This window comes from Cydia strobilella, chromosome 16, assembly GCF_947568885.1.
Source record: "Cydia strobilella chromosome 16, ilCydStro3.1, whole genome shotgun sequence".
In the NCBI taxonomy this organism is placed as follows: domain Eukaryota; kingdom Metazoa; phylum Arthropoda; class Insecta; order Lepidoptera; family Tortricidae; genus Cydia; species Cydia strobilella.
The window spans coordinates 15,082,902-15,104,565 of record NC_086056.1 but is presented as its reverse complement, the minus strand read 5'-3'; the positions used below and the strand labels follow the sequence as shown (position 1 = coordinate 15,104,565).

The 21,664-nt window shown below is 37.5% G+C and overlaps 1 protein-coding gene across 1 annotated transcript in view; it reads right to left on the bottom strand.

The window, feature by feature from the left end:
- The window catches only part of LOC134748148 (homeobox protein homothorax), a 333,582-nt gene that overhangs the window by 250,054 nt on the left and 61,864 nt on the right, over positions 1 to 21,664 (bottom strand). The window contains exon 6 of the mRNA XM_063682855.1: positions 17,324 to 17,491. Coding sequence (XP_063538925.1) covers positions 17,324 to 17,491 — 168 coding nt within the window. The remainder of the gene's footprint in view (positions 1 to 17,323; positions 17,492 to 21,664) is intronic.

Genomic DNA, 21,664 nt, shown 5'->3' with positions numbered 1-21,664 from the left:
TCAAAGTGTAAAATATATTTATACCGACACAGGTGACACAAGAACCTGATTTCTAATATGACAAGAAATTTGTGTTTTACATGATAAAAATTCACTAGGTTATCTCAGCGTTTGAGATGTACCAAAAAAAGCCTCCAAAAAAGAAACATAATCCTTCAGATTTCATGTCTCATTAAAAACTACTCCCCAACAATTATTTTACATACGACATTATAATTAACGACTTCAAAAATTCAAAAACGTTCCATCTAGCTACCCTTTCGTATGCACACTTGAAGCGAAAGTTGAACGGCCTCTCAATTCTGACAGTTTACTCAGCCCAACTTGGGATAAAATATAGCCCGTGTTCAGTTCAGACGAGGGGGGCGGTCGGGAGGGGGGGAGCCACAAATAGCGCGCATCTTCGAACAAAACAATGCCAGAATGATATGAGTGCTCTTGCCAAACCAAAAAGACTTGACATTTGGAAATCTGCTGGGAGTTGGGGCATTTTGGACGAGGTTTGATGGTATATCGTTGGTCTTTTGTTTACGTTGGCTAGATTCTATTCGATTTCAATAATTTTAGTCTGTTGCGACAATGGTGACGTTTATTAAATTAAGACTGAAAAATATTTGTGCAAACTCCAACTAATGGCACCACAAATCCAAGTAAATATCCTAAAACGTAGGATATACGGCTTTGTTTCTAAAGAACCGTTCGAAAATTTAATCTAGAAGCTTCAGCCTCAGAGTCAACTACCACTTTATTCGGGAGTGAACTTGAATGACTAATTTAATTTCAGAACGCTCCTTTTTCAACGCTCGAAATCAAGGAAAATGAAGCAAGACGAACGTAACGAGACAAAGAGACATGGACGCCTATACATAATAACCGCATACATACATACGGACGAGCGACAGCCGCGAGACGGACTATAAATAAATAATGCGCCAACATTTTATTATTATCATAGCGGGGCACGTGTGGGCACATTCCAGACGAAACTGGCAGCGTGTACTGGCTGAAACTCTGACAGGCGAAAGTCCGTTTTGAAAAAGGAACGCCGATGAACGTAATCCTTTGAAATTTGAAAACGGAACGCGGCCGTACATCTCTCCTTCCGTTCTATAGGTATAGAAGATCGTTTGTTGTTTTTAAGGTACGTTCAAAAGTTTGCTTTATTCCTGAACTGAATGTTCAATGGTGTAATTAAGGAGATTAAATCCATGATTAAAAAGCAATAAAATTGTAAAAAACAACACAAAACAATTAGATAACCTTATTACCAAGGGTAAACAAAAAAATTTATTGCAATCAAACAATTAGATAATAAAATTACCATAAGAAAATAAATAATTCAAAGTGTAATTAACCGCTGCAAAACTAAAATTTAGCTTAGGTATACCTAATTTGAATAGCTACTCGAATTTGTTGTGTTCTATTTGCGAATGCGAACGGTTCAAGAAGTAGTCGCCTCATTGATTATTATTTTAACGGACAATTAAAATTTGATGTCCACTTCGGTTCGTTCATCTCCGACTTGCGTCGGCGTTATTGCTGCGGCTTCCCGATCAAACAACCACAGTTGTAACCGAAAGTAAAAACTTCCTCAACCTTATCCTCCTCAAAATAAGGTCGGCTTTCTAAACCCTAGCAGGAAATGTATGATCTTCATTGGCTGCAAGTGCTATACATGAGTGTCCAGACTAAGCGTCAATAAAAATAGTCGTAAAATTCTTAACGCTCACGCAAAACTAAACCTTAACTACCCGTTTTATGGTCGTTTCTCAACCACACAAATCCCCCGTTTAATATCCAAGTGAGAAACGTGTGAAATAAAAATCATGCGTATGCACACATTCGTTAAGAATTGACACTTATTAAGGGAGATAATTTTTTTAATTGGTATGACGACATCTCTTTATTTAACGCTATTGGTGCCACTTGCGTGCTGCTTGCGTTTGATTCGGAATTTTTGCTTTATTACCATGATTGGCATTGTTAACATTCATTGAGGCTGTTTGTAACTGACACCTTTGCCACAACAATACTGGTGTTATTAAAAAAAAGTTTATTAAAATGCTGGTTTAAAATATATAAAAGCTAGCGTTATTATAAAAAAACTTTAATCCAAATGATACTGGCTGGTTCGAAATTCAAATGTTCCGATTCGGATTCGCCGCGATTGGCCGCGGGGCGCGTGTCCAATCGCTAATTAGAAAATGTGTTCGAAGATGTGCTTTTACAGAAGTCGAACGTTTAATTAAAGATTTAAAAACCGAATGGGATTTTTCGATTTAAAACGCTATTTCCACTTCTGGTGTTACTGTGTCGGCTTTTATTGTTTTTAATTTTATGACGGAAGCGGTAACCATAGAGGTTGATTGAGTTTTTTCTGAGAGGATAATTAAGAATGATAAAATTGTATCGATCAGCGCTCCGGATGAGTCGGATCGTGGAATCTTGCTTTCACTCTTAATTAAAAACTGACGGATCATTGACATTATTATTTGATTGAGCTCATTCATCCAGAGTAGGTTCATTCGACTTCAATGGCGGACTTGATGAAGTGGAAATTTGTGGTCTAACCGAATATTTTCCATATTTTGTTACAGTGCCTGCCATCACATGAATACCTACCTACCAACCTGAGAATACTTTCTATTGAAAAATGAAACTTATTTCACTGTCTGCCAAGAAAACCTACAAAAAATGCCAAAATTTCTTAGTTGTACGACATAAGGTACTGACTATGTTGTCAGTATCAAACCAAACATCTACATCTAGTGCTCTCTTGGAGACTCTCAAAAGTCTCCAAATTTTCCAAATTTGCGGCAAGAATAAAAAAAAATCGTTTCCGTACATGTTTTTGAGTTCCGCACAAAAGAGGAAAGCCTACGATCAGGAAATGCACAGATGTAACGACAAATTCCCATTGTCCGAACGGAGCCTCCTTTGCAAATAGCGCCACGGGGGCTCCAGGCCCTCTACCATGCGCTCACTATAACTAGAACCCTCAACCGTAGCTACTTTGGGTGAGTGTAGGTTCAAGATATACTGTTTTTTTGGAGTGCCGCAGGGAGCAACCCTCGGGAAGGGACTCTTGTAATGTTGCATGCTTCGGTTGATCTTGCAAGAACTTGTTATTGTTGCCTCGATTGTGTTTTCTAAACAGCTGACGGTGGCGTGATATGTATTTTTATGACATGTACTTACTAGCGTGAATAAGAAAGAGGTATGCATCGTGAAATTTTTTGCTTGTATTTCAGCCTTCTGGAGCCTTCTAAGGCATATCTTATAAGTCTATGACTTAAATTTAGGTAATAAATTCTAGTTGATACAGTCACTCCAAAATGGTAGCAGGCTACTCCAAAATTCAGCTCTCAGAGTATGTGGACTGTAACGAACTACACTTTGTAAAAACTTTGAAAAATATCTATATACCTATCCTTCCTGTTATTGTAATTCGTTTCTTTTTCACGATTCTTCAAAAATAAAAACTCTTATGATCATGTTTCTATCCAAACATGAAAGAAACAACAACTGGCTATGGACAATTGCTTATAGAAATCCCAAAATGTGTAGAAAATTTTCAATCGTCACATTCAAGAAAAACATGGTTTTATCACCTGACAATAGACATTTCCTACAATAAATCCCCCATCCTCCCAATAATTCACAAAACTGCCGCATTAATAAGGGAAACAATCAATCCGCGGATGAAGACATGGACTCCCCACTGTGACCAAATGGGCCGCGTCAGAGCCCCAGCGGGGTCTATTGCTAGACATTTGAGAAAAAATCCTGGAACTGGCAGGCTTTTGACAATTTTGTTGCGTTATGTCCCCTTTAGTAATTTTAATATACTTAAATCGATCTTCAAACATTGTTATTAAAGGTATGCATTTGACAGTAAGTGTTGCTTGAGTTGACTTTTTGATATTATCCTCGAGGGACTCAAAATGAATTTTGTTTTTCAATGTTGACCCTATGAAAGTCCAATATGAAATTTTGTTGACAGGACCTTACGAGGCTACCTATAATACAATATGACAAATTGTATCATTATTATCTTTTAACTACAACTTAATTTATTATTTATTCTTCTCAGCTCAGCATTTTAGATCGCGTTCATTCTTCAGGTACTATACTTAGTTGCAGTGCTGGGTGTGGTGTGTGTGATGCTCAGGCAACCAGTACCTATCCAAAATATGTCAGGTAAGAAGACAACGATTATAGAATCGTCACAAACAAGTACAGACATACAAACTTAACGATCATTAATCTCCGGACTAGCCACATATTTATTTCTTCCTTGACATTTGTCATACAGAATTCACCAGTGGTTGCTAATCAATTTTGCGAGAATGGTCCCAGGTTTTTATTTACCTCAGAAATAAAATAAAAAATTGGTTTGTGTGCCGTAAAAGTAACTTTTGTTGCAAGAACCGATATCTAAACTGCTTAATCGTTGAATGTTTACGCATAGACACCAATGGCTGTGTTGCCATCAATCAAAATCGCGCAAACCGATTGTTGTTTTCCAATTTGCACTGAACAGTAATGATGTTATTTCTTATAAAGGAAATAATTACGCTGAGCGCAATGATAATAAATTACGCAGCTTTTACGACTAATTTATTAATAGAAATTTTGCGAGTGAGCCTTAGGTAGTCGTAAATAAGTAAGAACGCGTCGGCCAATGGGCAGTAATAAAATCTGTCCGAGTCCGTGCATTGGTCAGCCTCCAGCCAATCGGGCGCGTTCCAGATTTGAAAGCGACGGTTTACGATCGTCTGTCTTTTTGCTGTTTTGGCGCCAAAATTGATATGTGTAAGTGCAACGGTTTGGCTACTGTTAACAGATGACGGTTGTAAATTAGGTGGGTTTAACGTGACGTTTAGATGTCGGGATAACCTTAGGTGACGTCGTTTCTAGCTGCGTAATGGGAGTAATGGGATGCATGTGCTTCAGTTGTAAAATTCTCAAATTATGATGTGATTGCGACATCTTACAGTTCATTGGTCAACATTAAAAGTTAAAGAGATATGTCGCTATACCTAAATGGAACTATTAAACTTTGAGTACCAGACTATGCGTCAAAAATATCTACCATTTTCTGGTAGCTTACCTAAAAGAGATGTCTAATATATACAGAACTATTCAACTGTTGCAGATATTTATGAACGTGAACTGTTGAGATACATACAAGGTGTTCACGAGGAAACCGAAGGATTTTAACCACGCCTCAGCCAAAAGAAGGCAAAAATGTAATAAGTTTAGATCAAATTCGCAAGAAAAAAGATTTTTTAAATACATACATAAAAATAAAAATATTATTGGTAAACTTATCACTTTAAACGGAATTTTACTTTTTTTCCGTAAAACCTAGTTTTTAGAAAGTGTTGCTTGTCACTTTTTGACATCTATCAATAAGGATACTTAGACTACGTCAATTCTTAGGATTAGTTGTCAAGCGGACCCCAGGCTCCAGGAAGCCGTGACAAAATGCCGGGATAACGCGAGGAAGAAGACTATGTAACAATAAAAACTTGTTTTTTTTTTATTGGTATTAATTCTGAAACTAGGCGAATTACAGAAAAGTTTATAGGACATTTTAGTCTTTAAATATGATCAGGAATACGCCGTTAAAATTATTCAGTTTCCTCATGTTACACCGTTTTGTATTTCTGTTTGGAAAAGTATTCGAGGGTGGCAGATAGGTACTATTGGAGTGTTGTTTAATCGCTACTCTTGATGCTGAAAAAGAACGTAAATATATTTAATTAATAAGAGTTACAAATTTTCTCTTTACCAAAGCTGTTTTTATTTGAAGCTTGCACCAATAGGTTTTAATTTAACAGTATGGTTCAAATTAATTTTGTATCAGGCATTAACGTCTGCGAACTATGTTCTTAAGCTTAGACACAAATTTTAATTTAATTTAAATTAGTATGGGATAGCGCATCATTACTGGTGAATTTCCAATATGACTTGGAACTTCCGTAGCTGTTTAAGAAGTATAACACTCTTACGGTAGATGCCGCTAGGGCCTCCCTAAGGCTCTGAAGCGTCTGTCGTCGTCCGCTATCTATCGTGAACTGGTCGTCAACTGGTTTTGTGATTGTCATGTCTAATTTTGAATTTAAATGTCGGTCGTTCCAATATTCCAAATATGTATGTTAGTCAGCCAGTCAGTCAGTCGGTGTATGTCAGGTCGCCACGGAGGTAGGTGGAAATATTCGCTGTATTGGGTAAGCTCTTGGTAGCTCTGACGGAAGAGCACCGGGCTAGCTATCCAGTGGTCGTGATTAAGTCCCACCGAAGACAGTGAATTTTTCCACTTTTAATTTGTTTCTAAGTATGGTTCAGAGCAAAACTAAGGAACTGAAAAACTACGGCTAAAAGAAATTCTGTACAAAATACCCTAGCACCTAAATGGTCGCGTACTGTCCGGTTTAAGAGGAGTTTCCTGCCGCGGACGCTTCGGCTGTGGAATGAGCTCCCTGCCGAGGTTTTCCCGAGGGGCTACAGTATGGGGTTCTTCAAAAAATTGTTTTTAAAGGGCCGGCAACGCGCGTGTAATATATCTGGTGTTGCAGGCGTCCATAGGCTACGGTAACTGCTTACCATATGCTTGATTGCCACCGACGTGGTATAAAAAAATATCATTATCATTGTTCTCAACATTATTAGCACTTGTATTATAAAGGATGTCCCTAAGACCTAAACGGCTGTGAATTATTATAGCTACGCTAGAGCCTATTAGACATTCACAGGTGGGAATGTGCTATGTAGATACCTTACCACGAATCTACCACTTCCAAGTACAAAACAACCGTACTATCCCTCGATATCTATGCAGTTACGGCCTTTTACTTATTAATACATAAAGTAGGTCAATAAAAGCGTATTCTGCGCACACGCGCAGCAGTATTGTAAAAAAGGTCGTATGTGAATTTAAAACTAGTACGGAGATACGACATTGTGACACGTAGTGTGGCTGTGTCAGTTCCGCGCATGCGTCGACGAGCCGTCAGTCTGTCTGTCTGACTGCTTTATTATACAACTGTTAACTTATAATTCTATTGAACTGTTGGGTTTGATTCCAGTCCAGTTTAAATTCATTGCGAATCGTTTTTAATAGTATAAATTTACTTGAAATCTTTATTAGTATCCTGAGTTCCTGACTAGAAGCTGAGAAATAAAAGGCTTATAGAAGCGCATTTTGAATTTTTGATAGAAAACGGGAACACATTTTAACTACCTATAGGTAGTTAAAGTTAATGTTTTGTTGTTTCAGAGATATACCTGTTGTATATCTACCTGTATACAGAGTGAAATTGTTATCTCTGACCAAACTCTGAGGGGTGCATATGTAGCCTATGTAGGTCATATTTAACAACTTTCACTATGGGGCCAACCCCGAAATGGCAACAAAAAATCTGCCGTCTCATTACATTTCGGATTTCGGTGAATAACAATTTCACTCTGTATACATAAATTGAGACCTAAAAGCGCTGGTGGCCTAGCGGTAAGGGCGTGCGTTCAAACCCCGGCTCGTACCAATGAGTTTTTCGGAACTTATGTACGAAATATCATTTGATATTTACCAGTCGCTTTTCGGTAAAGGAAAACATCGTGAGGGAACCGGACTAATCCCAAAAAAGGCCTAGTTTCCCCTCTGGGTTGGAAGGTCAGATGGCAGTCTCTTTCGCAAAACAAGTGCCCACGTCAATTCCTGGGATTAGTTGCCAAGCGGACCCCAGGCTCCCATGAGCCGTGGCAAAATGCCGGGACAACGCGAGGAAGATGATGACATAAATTGAGACCTAAAAATCTATTTTTTTATGTTTAAAAGATACATCAAACATATCAAAGTGGCCAAATATCGTAACACATCCTTATTTCTAAGGTAACATGGTGTGCTACGATATATTTGGCCACTTCGACCGTCGCTATCTATTTGATGCAGACTACACAAGTACACACGTATAGAATAGATATAACTTCCTTAGATGCAAAAAATAAGATGCCTTTTACAAGTGATAAAACTTTACCTAATAGGCAGGCAATTATTATTAAGGGGGATAATATAATTGCTTTTAAAAAAGCATTGAAATTCTTGCTTTCTTTATAATTAACAGCCTGGTAGAATAAATTAATCTTTGTACAAACATTACCATTACCATTAACCTATGCCATTAACCTATGCCTATGCCATTATGATTATGACACCCTTTTCCGTAATTTTTTTATACTACGGCAAACAAGCATACGGCCCGCCTGATGTTAAGCAGTCTCCGTAGCCTATGTATATACGGCTGCAACTCCAGAGATTATAAAAATTTGGAAAATACCCTATAGCATAGACATAGTATATACAAGTAGTTATAGACGTGCCACCGAGCGACCGGGGGTAAGAGAAAGAATATTCATATAAAATTTGGGCAGCATAGGATTTTCTCTCTTTCACTCTTATAAATTTCGGTATTTCGCCATCGCCTTCTACCTACGATGCCACCCGGTCGGTGATAAGGACAAAGCATAGCACTATTTTCTCTTTCCTCTTATAGAAATCGCAATAAGATTATCTTTCTCTATCAAAGAGTGTCAGGCCCTTGCCCTATAGTCGCGTGTCGTTTCGTAGCATCTGTCATCTGTCATCCCGGTCCATTTTGTCATTTTGTTTGGCGTTTGTCGATCTACGATTGGCATCTTGGCTGGGCCTTGATTAATTCTACTACACTCAAAATTCTAAAAACCCCTTCCTTCTCTCGTCCAGCAAATTTATGTCCCAAAATTCCTGGATTCCATGTTGTCAATGTTCCCATCGCACATGGAGCCCCTTAAGCCCGGCGAGACGAATCCGTGACGAATCCGCGGCTCAGCGCCCCTTATTATTTCCATTGCCTTGCGCTGCATTATTCATGCCACGTCACTAATCTGTTTAGATACTCCATTTTGACTTGTCTAATGAATGTTTATTGCAGTTTTTTTTACCAGGATTAGTGGGTGGGTTTGGGGAATTCGCTTTTTTGTTTTTTAATGTATCAAAAATTGTTTGGAAGAGATACTCATTTGATTGACATCTTCAGGGGCATTCCAGAAAAGTGTGAGGTACGTGGCGCTATTTTTTAACACATTTGGTAATCCAATTTTTTTAACAAGCAGATATGTCTGCGAGCGATACTACAAATGTTTATACTTATTAAAGTAAAAAAATTAAAAAAAGTTACGCTTCCGGCAGGACGAAAACCCACAGCCTCTGCAATCCGTGCATTGCTCTTAATCAATTGAGCTACGGAAGCCTACCAGACGCTCGTAAAGCTTTTGATAAAGCTAAGAAGCCGATATTTGGCATATTAACATTTGATAGCTTTAAATTCAACGGTAGGTATTCGTATGTGTACAGATTTCTGGAAGTTAAGGTAGCTGCCATACGCGTCACGTCTCCGACAAAGTAAACCTTGTGACCGAGGTATTTATTATTGACGTGATAACGTCTTATAAATCGATGAACACCGGTAGCATGCACGAAAAAGTGTCACGTTATGAACAGATCTCCATGGTAACGTTGTGGACAGATCTCCATGGTAACGTTGTGGACAGATCTCCATGGTAACGTTGTGGACAGATCTCCATGATAACGTTACGCCCTATCGATGTTTTCTTATGACGTTATCACGCAAAATTATCGTCCGTAAACCGGCTTTACAGACAACCATTTTTTTATATATTTGTACATATAAGGTGTTATTATGTTATGTCTTGTATATATGTAATCACTATATTGCACCGCCTACAAATTATCTGCTTTGCCCGAAGGTTGACTGGTAGAGAATGCCTCATAGCATTAAGTCCGCCTTTTGTACGATTGTATTTTCTTTTGTGCAATAAAGATTAAATAAATAAATAAATGTCTAGTTGTAGGTGTGCAGTACCCTCTTCTGATAATATCTGCACTCTTTTTGTGCTGCCTGCCTGTTGATATTAAATGTTAGAAATATCGATACCTTTGAGTTCAATTATCGTAAAGAACATTAGCAGTTAATGTCCTTTACGCCAATTGAACCCAAAGGTTTCGATATGCAGATATAGTTATCGAGCTTCATTAGGCTCGACTTATAGCGATTAAAACCTTCTGCCTTGGTTATGTTATGCATCTGCATAACAATGAGTTCTTCGACTGGTATTTCTATTAAAATATTTTAAAAGAGTAAAGAAACAGAAACAATTTTTCCTATATTATTTTTAGTATCACTTGCAGATGTATCTGCTTGATAAAAAAATATGGTTGTCTGTAAAGTCCGTTTACGGACGATAATTTTGCGTGATAACGTCATAAGGAAACATTGATGACAAATTGCATACCTTTATTTATGAATTGAATTGAATTATTATCACTGAATTTTCATTATTTTATATTACAAAGAAGGAGTTAATTGCAAAATACAAATTTTTCGATAAATTAACATTTATTTGCTTTTGGCCGTAGTTACCATGGAGATATGTCCACAACGTTACCATGGAGATCTGTCCACAACGTGACACTTTTTCGTGCATGCTACCGGTGTTCATCGATTTATCAGACGTTATCACGTCAATAAATAATTCAGAAATAACTGTAAAGTAAAAGTACTGTAATTATACTAATTAACGACTAAATCTTTACTAATAGAAATTAATAATGTCTTTAAAGACACAGCCAATTTAAACTTTGACTGCCAATTTCAAACGTTCAAAACCACCAAACAGCTAAACAACTCAATTTCGTGTATAGGTATTAGGTAATTCAAATTTGGAACCAATTATTTCAGCCCCATTCTCCCCAATCGTCCGTCAATGGCAGACTATAAAGAATAAATAAAATATCAGATTGGCGGCCCAGGTCGCACAGATTAGCGCGCAGGGTGCCATAAGCTCACAGATCACTCTGCCACTAGATGGCGCAAGATGATTCGCGGTCACCACGCGTTGGCAATCGAGTATTGATTTAGTATGAGAATGCGAAAGCTTATTTTATTAATTTCGCCTACGTTTATGGCTTACAATTCAATTACATCCATCAATAAAAAAACTTTTAGGGCTAAACATGGAAAGTGGTTTAAAATGCAAAGAAGTCATATATGTAATGTACGATTCCCACGGCTGAGATGAGTCTAGAGCACACAAATGGATGTCATATTTTGAAGCTGGTATACTATGGGTAGATAAATATTATGACTTTAAATTTTATGCAACTACCTAACTATAACTGTCGCGGTATCGCTGTACCGACATGATAGAGGCGGATCTGTGCGAACTGTCAACAATTAGCGAGAACTAGTGCAGGATCAAGACAAGTGGCGCTGTCTTGGGAGGCCAAGTCTCATTTTGGGACGCTGGGCCAACGGAGTAAGTACCTAACTATAACTCGGTCCTCACCATATGCCTTAATATGATGCGGCGCAGTCAATCAGGACGGCTACTGCATGCAATTTGAAGAAAGTATTTTCGACTTCGTTCGCGTCAGGGCCGATACAGACGAGTGCACGCCAACTGCAATATCGGCGTGCAGTCATGTTGCAGTCGGGTTGTATTCTGTGTACCGGCCCTCAGCCTCACAGGGCCGGTGAAGTGAAGATCCCCACATGCGAGATCTAAATAAGGCAGTCTACGCGTAAGCCATAAAGAAACAATTTCCTCCCCAGTCTCCCCACGACGGGATCCATGATAAAAATGCGTTATAGCGTCTCGAGGCGGCTGTCAAAGGTTTCACTTTAAACTCCAGCCGAATTTTCTGAGGAAGTTGTGAAATTTTCGAGTCTATTAAATACAGGAAATGTTCTGCGTGAGTGGGATTTTGTGAGCTTTTATGTATGGCTGTTATTATGTAGACTTGTGTGTGTATATTTTTGCTAGTTTCCTTGATTCCGTTTAACGATCTGTGGAATTGTTAAATTTAGTGTTGCTGAAAGGTAGACATATTAAGAGTGCTTTTGAAAGCTTACAGAATAGCTACATGGCTATTTTCCTCTTTATACGTCATTTATACCTAACTGATAAAATGACCACAAGATTTCCTGGCAGAATTCGAACCTACGTCCCTGTCTTTTCAGAGCAAACCTCATTTTTACTCTAAGAACAAATTAAATTATTTTCTATGAAAATATTTTAATTTGTGTATTTTCAAGTAGACACACTACTATTTAAACTATAAACTCAACCTCAACCTCAACCCCTCTTTCAACCTCAACCTCATTTTTTCTAAATATTGTCTTTAATAGTAACCTACAACCCGGTCACAATATCTGTGCACCTCGCTGGAATGTGGCGCCTCTCCCGCTTCCCCTGTCACCTCTCCGCGCACTCCCCGGTGCGACAGTACGGTTAGCATCTTCGTTGCCGCTACACCTCCACATTTCTCGAAAAAACTTTTTTTCACACCGTACCCAGACCGCCGATATGACGTCACGAGGTCAGGTGCACAGATATTGTGACCGGGTTGTACGTCCCTGTCTTTTCAGAGCAACCTCATTTTTACATTAAATTATTTTCTATGAAAATATTTTAATTTGTGTATTTTCAAGTAGACACACTACTATTTAAACTATAAACTCAACCTCAACCTCAACCCCTCTTTCAACCTCAACCTCATTTTTTCTAAATATTGTCTTTAATAGTAACCTAAGTTAAGATTTTAATTTTTATTCTTATGTGAGCGGCTGTTGGTATAAATACTATAAAGTAAACTGCCAAATTTAATTTAAAACAGAACATTTTATTGTTTAATCCGTTCAGAAAATAATGTTATAAAATTAATCACATTGACATACAAGATGGACGTACACCAAATAGCATATTAATACATTTACAAGTTAGATTTATGAAAATAAGTTTCCAAACATCATAAGAAACCTACATTTGTTACTCTAAAACCTAACTTAGACAACCAACTACATATTATGTTAAAGAAACTCATATACAGACAAAAATAACTTTATAGCCATAGAATAAAATATACCCCTTCAACTTTAGCACGGCTACCACGAGTTGGCATTTGACATTTACGTGAGCGACTGCGCGAACTCGATCACATTCCCTCTCTATCGCACCAATACATGCGATCGAGTTTACGCAGTCGCTAATGTAAACGTTAAGTGTCAACTCGTGGTACGGCTGTACGCTTACAATAGTTAAGTATGGCTTGTATTAACAATATGGGAAATTCAAATAATAATATATAACACAAACAAAACAATCAATCAGTCTCAACGCCCAAAATATTCCTTATAAGCAATATTAAACAAAACCGAGAATTCATCCTAGTCCGTACAGGAGCCAATTATACAAAACGCCTTTTTTTAATTTTTTCATGCACAATTATACTCTGGAAAAACCCACTTTCTTAGTAGAAAAAGGCGCGAAGTTCAAATTTTCTATGGCACAAGGTACAACCCTTGGCGCCTACAATTTTTAAATTTGCCGCCTTTTTCTAGTGATGGAAATGGCTTGCCAAATAATATTAGCATTATCTGATTTTGATCAAAAAAATCGATACTGCTAACGATTCAGAACATGCCAACCTCAAAAAGTTCTAAAAACCTTTTGCGCAAGAAAAAAATTATATATGTTTGCGTCTACTCCTCCGCCATTTCAAAAAGAGAATCCTTTTATACAACAGTGCTATAGTCTGCATCTTCTCAAATGATTTTTACGTTTAAGAGCCTAATTTGTTAAACAAAAGCCATTGTTTCTTTTAGTGAGCGGTCGGCCATTGTGTGCCATTGTTAGACACAATAGCACGCGCCTTGGCACGCGCTCAGAGACAATGACCGACCGCTCGCACAAAATAAACAATTGCTTTTGTTTAACAAATTAGGGTCTTAAAAATCATTTGAGAAGATTTAAAGTATCCCAACTGTACGGGACGTTTACGAGTGCACCTACCGTCAAAACCGTTACGAAATTCCAAATTCAAACGTAAAAACGTAAAATAAACCTTATTTTAATGTGAAGAAGTTAACTATTCGGAAATGATCGAACAATTCTAAGCATTTAGTTTCTAGCTAGTAGTAACGCGTACATTTATTCGATCTGTCTTGAACGAGAACCTCGTGATATTTCGAATTAAGAGTCCTTCCCATACAAACGGAGTTTCGTTCTCATTTTAAAACTACGTGTTGGATTGTAATGAATTGCACATACATAAGGTATATCTATGCCTGTAATTAGTTTATATAGCGCTAGTATATAAAACAAACGAAATAGAGCAAAAACAAGTTTTGTATGAAAAACTTAAATTCGCTGTATTTTTTTTACTATGGTATCTGAAGCTACATAAACTAATTACAGGCATAGATATACCTTATCCTATTTTAAGTATAAAGTTTCAGTGCAATCTAGCTAGTCGTTTTAAAATGAGAGCGGAACTACGTATGTATGGAGAACCGAGCTTGCCGGGGACTCTTTAAGAAGTGGGTCGAAGAAGGATCAAAATTTTGCTTTTGATTTGAGCAATTTTGGTCCAGCATACCTACAAGGCATCTTCTCTTCTCTCAAAACGTAATTTTTTTTGATAAGATCGAATTCGTCCTGAAGTTTTGTCATGACAATTCACTTTTAAAGAACCACCAAGATTTGTGAAAAAGCACTTTAAGATATCAAATGTGACGTTTTAAACCAAAAGGTACCACATTGTCGCTTGTTGATAAGGTTGATTTTTAATTGAAGCTATATGGAAATAGCGCCTTACTGACAAGCGACAATAAGTACCCTTTTGGTTAAAAATGGCACAAATAATCTGTTGATGATACTGGTAATTTTTCAAGCTCATCCTGGAAATTGATTATTTATTATTGAAGATTGGATAACTGATTTTCAGCAAGCGAGACAGACGCTTCTCCGTCCCACTCTTACTCTTAACGTTTCACGAGGTCAGACGACAAGCCACAAGCTTCTCAGAACGAGAACAGGGCTATAACCGCGAAAATCGAAGTTCGCAAATTGCGGGCATTTTTCTCTGTCACTCTAATTACGCCTACATTGGAGTAAAAGAGAAAAATCCCCGCAATTTGCGAATTTCGGTTTTCGCGGTAGCCCCTCTGATCTACACCGCCTTTCAAACGCAGCCGAGTTGTTTGACAAAAATATACAATTATGTGACTAGTTACGTGATTTTTATTATCATACATTTGTTTGGAAATTAAAAGGGGTCATTTAATTATGAAAATTATCATAGAAAATTACCGATTTTCATTGGTTTTATGTGTGTATACACCACCAAACCGTATGGTTTGGTGATCCATACCTCCATAAAAGCAACCATACTTCTAAATTTGAAATACATATGACGTTTTCAATCAAAAGGCACCACATTGTCGCTTGTCGATAAGGTTGATTTCTAATTGAAGCTATATGAAAATAGCGCCTTACTGACAAGCGACAATAAGTACCCTTTTGGTTGAAAATGGCACATATTGTATCAACAGGTATTAGGTAGGTATATCTGTTTTATTTCTACCTCTATGATTTTTTTTAGGAATAATCGATAAACTGTAGAATTGTAGATATAGCAGGTTTTAGTTTAGTTTACCCTAAAACATTTAACCTAAGAATATTTACTAGTACCTGCTACTTCTTTATGTAGTTAAGTATCACTTAAGCTAGACATGCCAAGCTGATTCGTAGTATTTTTCGATACGATATTTTATCGAGCTTACTGTTTAGCGTTTAATCATTTAGCGACATCACTTATTGAAAGCTTCTATTTAGGGACATCACTAAATGGTTACTCGATTATAAAAAGTTCGCTCGATATAAAATCGAATCGACATTACTACAGCAGGGGGCCGAGAAAAAATTACTATCGTTCGCAGAAAAAAAAAACACAATTTATTGTCTCTCTATCATCCTTCCATATTACTGCGATAGAGACAGATAGCGTTTCGTTTCTCTGCGAACGATTGTTTTCTTGGCTAGGCCCCCAGGTATAGGCATATTCTTTAATTGTATATTTTCGTCAAATCAACGAAGCGACGCTGCCAAACCACGGCAAGCCTTAACACCTAGCGTATACTGCATACGTATTTTCATCTCACTAACTAAAACGTGCTATTGACATACCACTATTACGTATATGTGATTCTCGGGCGTTTCGTAAAAAAACATTGTTTTATAGAATTACATACTTATAGCTCCCTATCATATGTTCGAAAACACGCTATCAAGATGAAATTCTAAGAAACGAAATGCCTTTTTACAATTAGCGTTTTTGACAAGCAATTGAGCGATTTTATACACGAGTAATCGGTAAAAATCGCCGCGTTTTTTTTCTCTTATGTGTCGCTGGTAAAAAACGCTAATTATGAAAAAACACAAATTATGTTCTTCAGAGAAACGCCACGATACCTATATGTGTACTAGCCAAACAATAACACTAGCAACTACCCAGTAAAATAATTTAAAACTCTTAAGTAACCTTATTCTCACTTAGGCAAGTTAAAATTGTATCTTTTTACGTATACTTCGTTTTCCAATAGTTTTTTTTTTTAATACATCTAATTACGTTTTTCTTTATTCTAAGCTCTGAAACACGTAGCTAACTGGGCCTGCGACACGGCAATATTGTTTCGGTTATATTGCCAATGACAGTTTAGCAATATTATAATAATTAATCATGATCTGCGATGTAATACCGTCAGAATTTAATATTGCTCGTAAACATGTTGCCGGAAATATTGCCAATATAATATTGCCAATAGCATGTTGCAGGCCCAAAAGTAGGCGCGGTATCGCTAGAGCGGCGGCCTCGCGGTCTTAACGCCTCATTACTTACTAAGTTATTAGTATACACATATTACAATCAACGTTATACGTATGTTTTTTTAAATCGTATACATAAATTTCGGTGCCAAAATTACCGAATGCAACGCAACGCAAAATCCAATAAACCAGAACATTCACCGCAAAGTAATTCAAACTCGTCGGATCGCACCAGATTTCACCCCTCCACTGTTACGTGAAAATTTTGATTTTAAATGTAAATTCAACGTGTTAGATTGAATCGTACAGTGAAAAGAGGTTGGCCAATTGCAAAAACGAAGATTTGTTCTAAAGGAACTTAAACTAAGGCTTTCTGGGAGCGTTGCCAACGAACGCCCTCAGAGGCCGAGCGTACAATGAAAAGCGAGGGAGGCGGAAAATCTAACTAAAATGCGAGCACCCCCTTACGTACTTCGTTTTTGCAATGGCCAAACTAAGAGCAGGGGTGCACGAGGTAGCTCGTAGTAGAGCTGGGTGCTAGTTGGGGATCGCGCCTCTGAATGAGATGGGGTTTGCTATTGTAGGGGGTACTCACGACGTCGGGGGTGGAGGCTCCGTCGTGGCTGCTGTCGGGGGCGGAGCGCTCGCCGTTGGCGTCGGGCGGCCGCGCGGACTCCCGCTCGTCTATCACGAGGTCGATCGGCATCTTGCCCTTCAGACAGCTGATGTAGCGGTGGCAGAAGTTGTCGCACAACTCGTGGACCTGCGCAGAAAGTGGCGTTGGAGACGATGCTGATTCTTGCTTTACTACTATCCTATACTCATAGACGTTGATGTGGAATCTATCTGTCCGACTACCGCGCTAAAACAGAAAGGCCTATATTCGACTGTGTAGCCAATGCAATTTTGATCTGGCTATTTTAATGCATGTACGGAGTATCTGAAGCTTATCGCTCTAAATGCTGAGATTTTAAACCTTCCTTTGTCATTTGTTGACGGTCTTTCTGTATTAAGGCGGTACTGCTTCCAGGATACACTAGTAAATTAAAAATCTCGAGGATATATCTTTCTTCTAGTCATTTCTACGGGAACTTGGATAGATTTCCAAATGAAGTTTGATGATGGGTATGCAACATGAACATTATAAAATCTATTAGATGAAATAAATACTGCAAAAGATGGTATCGGTATCTTGTTAAAATTCTTCTAAGATAAAACAACACAGTCGTTTGTATACGTCTGTTTTAAAGTAAAATGGTTAGCATTAGTTTGAAATAATGAGACAGACAATACGTAATTTATGTGAAACTTGAATGTCATCCTATTTATCAAAAGCAATTATATTTAAGTAACTATTGTGTTACCGATCAAACGGTGTCAAACAAAGTGACGTCTAAATTTCTCTCCGTTACTCATTAATTCATAACTGTGGATACAAAGTTCGACCTTTAAACTAATATCAGCATACAAAGCTAAAGAAAAAAACACAAGAAAAACAATACAATAGAAACAAAGGGAATACATTTGGACGCTCGGCCAACTGTCGCTTCACTTGTAAAAACTCCAAATGAATCATAAAAACGGCACGAAACTCATTTTTACTGTTTTTTTAGTCTTCGGCCCCCAAGCGCGTATTAATTTCTCGCTCGCTGTATACATTTTCATAGGCATAATTAGCTTAGAAATTAACATGAGGCAATAAAAACACTAACGAAATCTTTAGATAGCATTTACACGGAGCAATAAAGCTGGCAGGTGACCCGCTCGAAAAAAGAATCGAAAACGGACGAAAAATGAAAATCGAACACGTACGACGTCTTGGCGGATTTCGAAAATAGAACCGAGCAGCGGAAGCGGAAACGGTGCTCCCGCCGTTGACAGCTAATTATGTCTTCGGGATACTAATTTCCTAATCGACAGGTTTTTGTAAATTACACATCGGCACGCACGCGCTGCAGTTTGTTTATCATAATTTGAATTTTACAACCGACCGTTGAAATTCATATTTATGGCTGTGAGAATTTTATTGACACTACAACGGATAAACGCTACTGCGCGAACCGAGCGCTGTCAATGTCAAAATCTTGATTGAGTGTGCTTTTATACGCTCACGGATGACAGAGTAAACACACTGTTCAAAATAAAATCAAACATTTTCGAGCATAATCCTACGTTTGTGACCGACGCCGATACTATTTTCGATTTAAGTGACAGCGACTAAGATTTGACATCGTAACTCTTCGGGGATTCAAATTTGGAACTGTTTTCTCAACAATTTGTGAAAGACCATAACGAAATGTCGCGGCTGAGAGAAATTGAGCCGTGAGTAGTTGAGCAAAGAATTTAAAGTTGATCGCGTCGTGGTCGTTGATAAGTCGTTGTTTATTAACAGGTAATGCTTTTAATGAGATATTACGGCATTCCGACAGTCGGGTTCGAGACGATTATCGTTTCGAACATCAAACTCTTTCCAGAAATTTAAATTTGGAATGAGCGACTCACGGATTGAGATATGGGGTGTTTCTGAACGAAAACTTTTTATTTAAATTTGGAATGTAATTTGATATAATGGCGGTATAGACATAGACGTTCTCAAGTCGGGCTTCTATCGCTCTTTTGAACTTGGGATCTAAGTTAAGTCCCTATTCTTTATGGCCGGTTATTTGAGCAATATTTCCCATTCCATCCATAGATATGCCTAGTGTCATGGTATGTAATGGAATAACGTGCTTATCGCCTCTACCTACAATTACATTAAATCTTTAAAATTCAAAGTTGTGGGGTAATTGGCGCCGCTACTTTTTTATTATTCTCAAATTGTCAGCAATAGTGTCAGTTCAAGCTGCATTTTGTAATCTAGGGGTATTGATACTGTTTTTCTACAATTTCTCCAAGTTTTCTATTTTCCCAGTTCTCGTGGGCTGTTCGCCACGATCGGTGTCACGGCCGGCTAAAAGGGACCGTTATATGCCATTTCCTTTGCTAATGCGACGGGCGACGTTTCTGATTGCCACGTTAGATTTATCCTTACTTCCTAATCCAAAGAGTCATATCTCTATATCTTTTTATATTGACTTACGACGTTGTGGTTTTAAATGACCGCTTTAGCTGTATAATGTTATAATGTTGTATCATCTGTGAGTTTTGTAGTTACTTAAGCCATTTTTGATTTGGATACACTTGCGATCTGAAGTGTCATCATTTTAAGAATATCATACATATTATAAAGAATGTCCCTATATTGTATATGTATATTTTTTTCCATTGAATGCAAATATTGAATGTAGGAAACAAAGTGCATATTGCCTTTACTGCACAAAAAACCTTACAGTACAAAGCCTAAGCCCACAAAAGCATTATCTACTAGTCAACCTTAAGGCAAAGAAGATATTGTGGGCCATTATGAAAACTAGACAATTCCGAAAGTTATTATATTTTTATTAAAAAAAACTATTTTATTGTTATATACAATCGCAATCGATTTCAATTTTTATTTTATCCACCAAGCAATATTAATCCAAAATATGCCGTTTCCTTGAATTAAACAAAAATGTAATAAGCGGGCAGCGTTGCTTTGAAAACGGAAGATTTAAATGACAAGGGTCTAACATTTAGTTTTTTTTGCAAGGGCATGTATGCCATGTATCCCGAAATAAATTGACAATATTATACTTCAACGTAAATTGGCAATATTATGCTCCAATATAAATTGGCAATATTTATGTAAATCCCGCGCCATATTGCATAACGCGGCCGGGTCGGATTCTTTCTCAGTTTTATTTTTATAAAAAATAAACAACCGGTCCTTTGGGCCGCATCGCATTCAAATCGGTTGGCACCTCACTCCGCCTTGGTTAGCATGTGATTTAAAAAGTTAAACTGACATTTAGTTTTAATTTAACGATACCTTGATTTGTTATTATAGATTTGACTTTACGATTGTATTAAAAAATAGTTCGTCATTTTTAATTTATTTTAATATACCCAGCCCTGTGCTGGCAAGTGGCAACCCAACAAAACATTAGAGGCTTAATAAAAAGTTATAAAACCACGTGTCGTAAACGGGGTCCCAAGTTCGGTCTCGGTTCGGGCCCGTAAACCAACAAATCTGACCTGTCATAAATCACTTAGCCACGTCGCCCAGATAACGTTTACGATGTACAATCTAAATATTAAAAAAAAACTACAAGAAGCGTTGTATAACTTGTTATAGTTGGTCAAACCAAATTGTCAGTAGGTAAATAAGAACAAAACAAACTATACTCATCCTTTTCTTTTGGGTGCTAGTACTAGTGTAAGACAAAGATAGTATGATTCTCTCTGTCTATATTTGAATAGAGACAGTCCTTTGACAAACTATACTTTTTAATAACGGCTCTTTTATAATTTAAACTTTTAAAAACACTTAAATTAAAAATAGCGTGTTCGAATTTAATTACGCGTTTGGAACAGCTAACGAGCGTCAGATGCTCAGATGCGTTCGAAAATTAAAATCTTTAAAATTAGGTTTTTTACACAGCGCACATTACCGAAGGAACCCAAGCGTCTATCACATAACATAATTAGGGAACGCCATGGGTACATTAAAATACCCAGCGCCGGCCAATCAGGTGCGCGACGAAAAAGGACTTAGCCGCGATCCCAGCCAGCGGCGATATTTAAAATATTGAAAGCATAAATCAAAAAACGTTATTGGATATTATAATGTAAACATGATTCTTTCGTTAAAATTAAATAACGTTTTTGATTCCAAATCTTGAGCTCATTACAAATCATTAAAGCTTTTGACATTTTTTTTACACAATAAACCCTTTTATAACGCTACTCATAAAAATGTTTATCAAAAAGTGAAGTAATTACAGCAAAGTGGGGAAAAAAGTGCACTTAACAAGATCTCATTGTGCGCGAGTCGGGCGGGCGTTCTTTTTATTTTTAA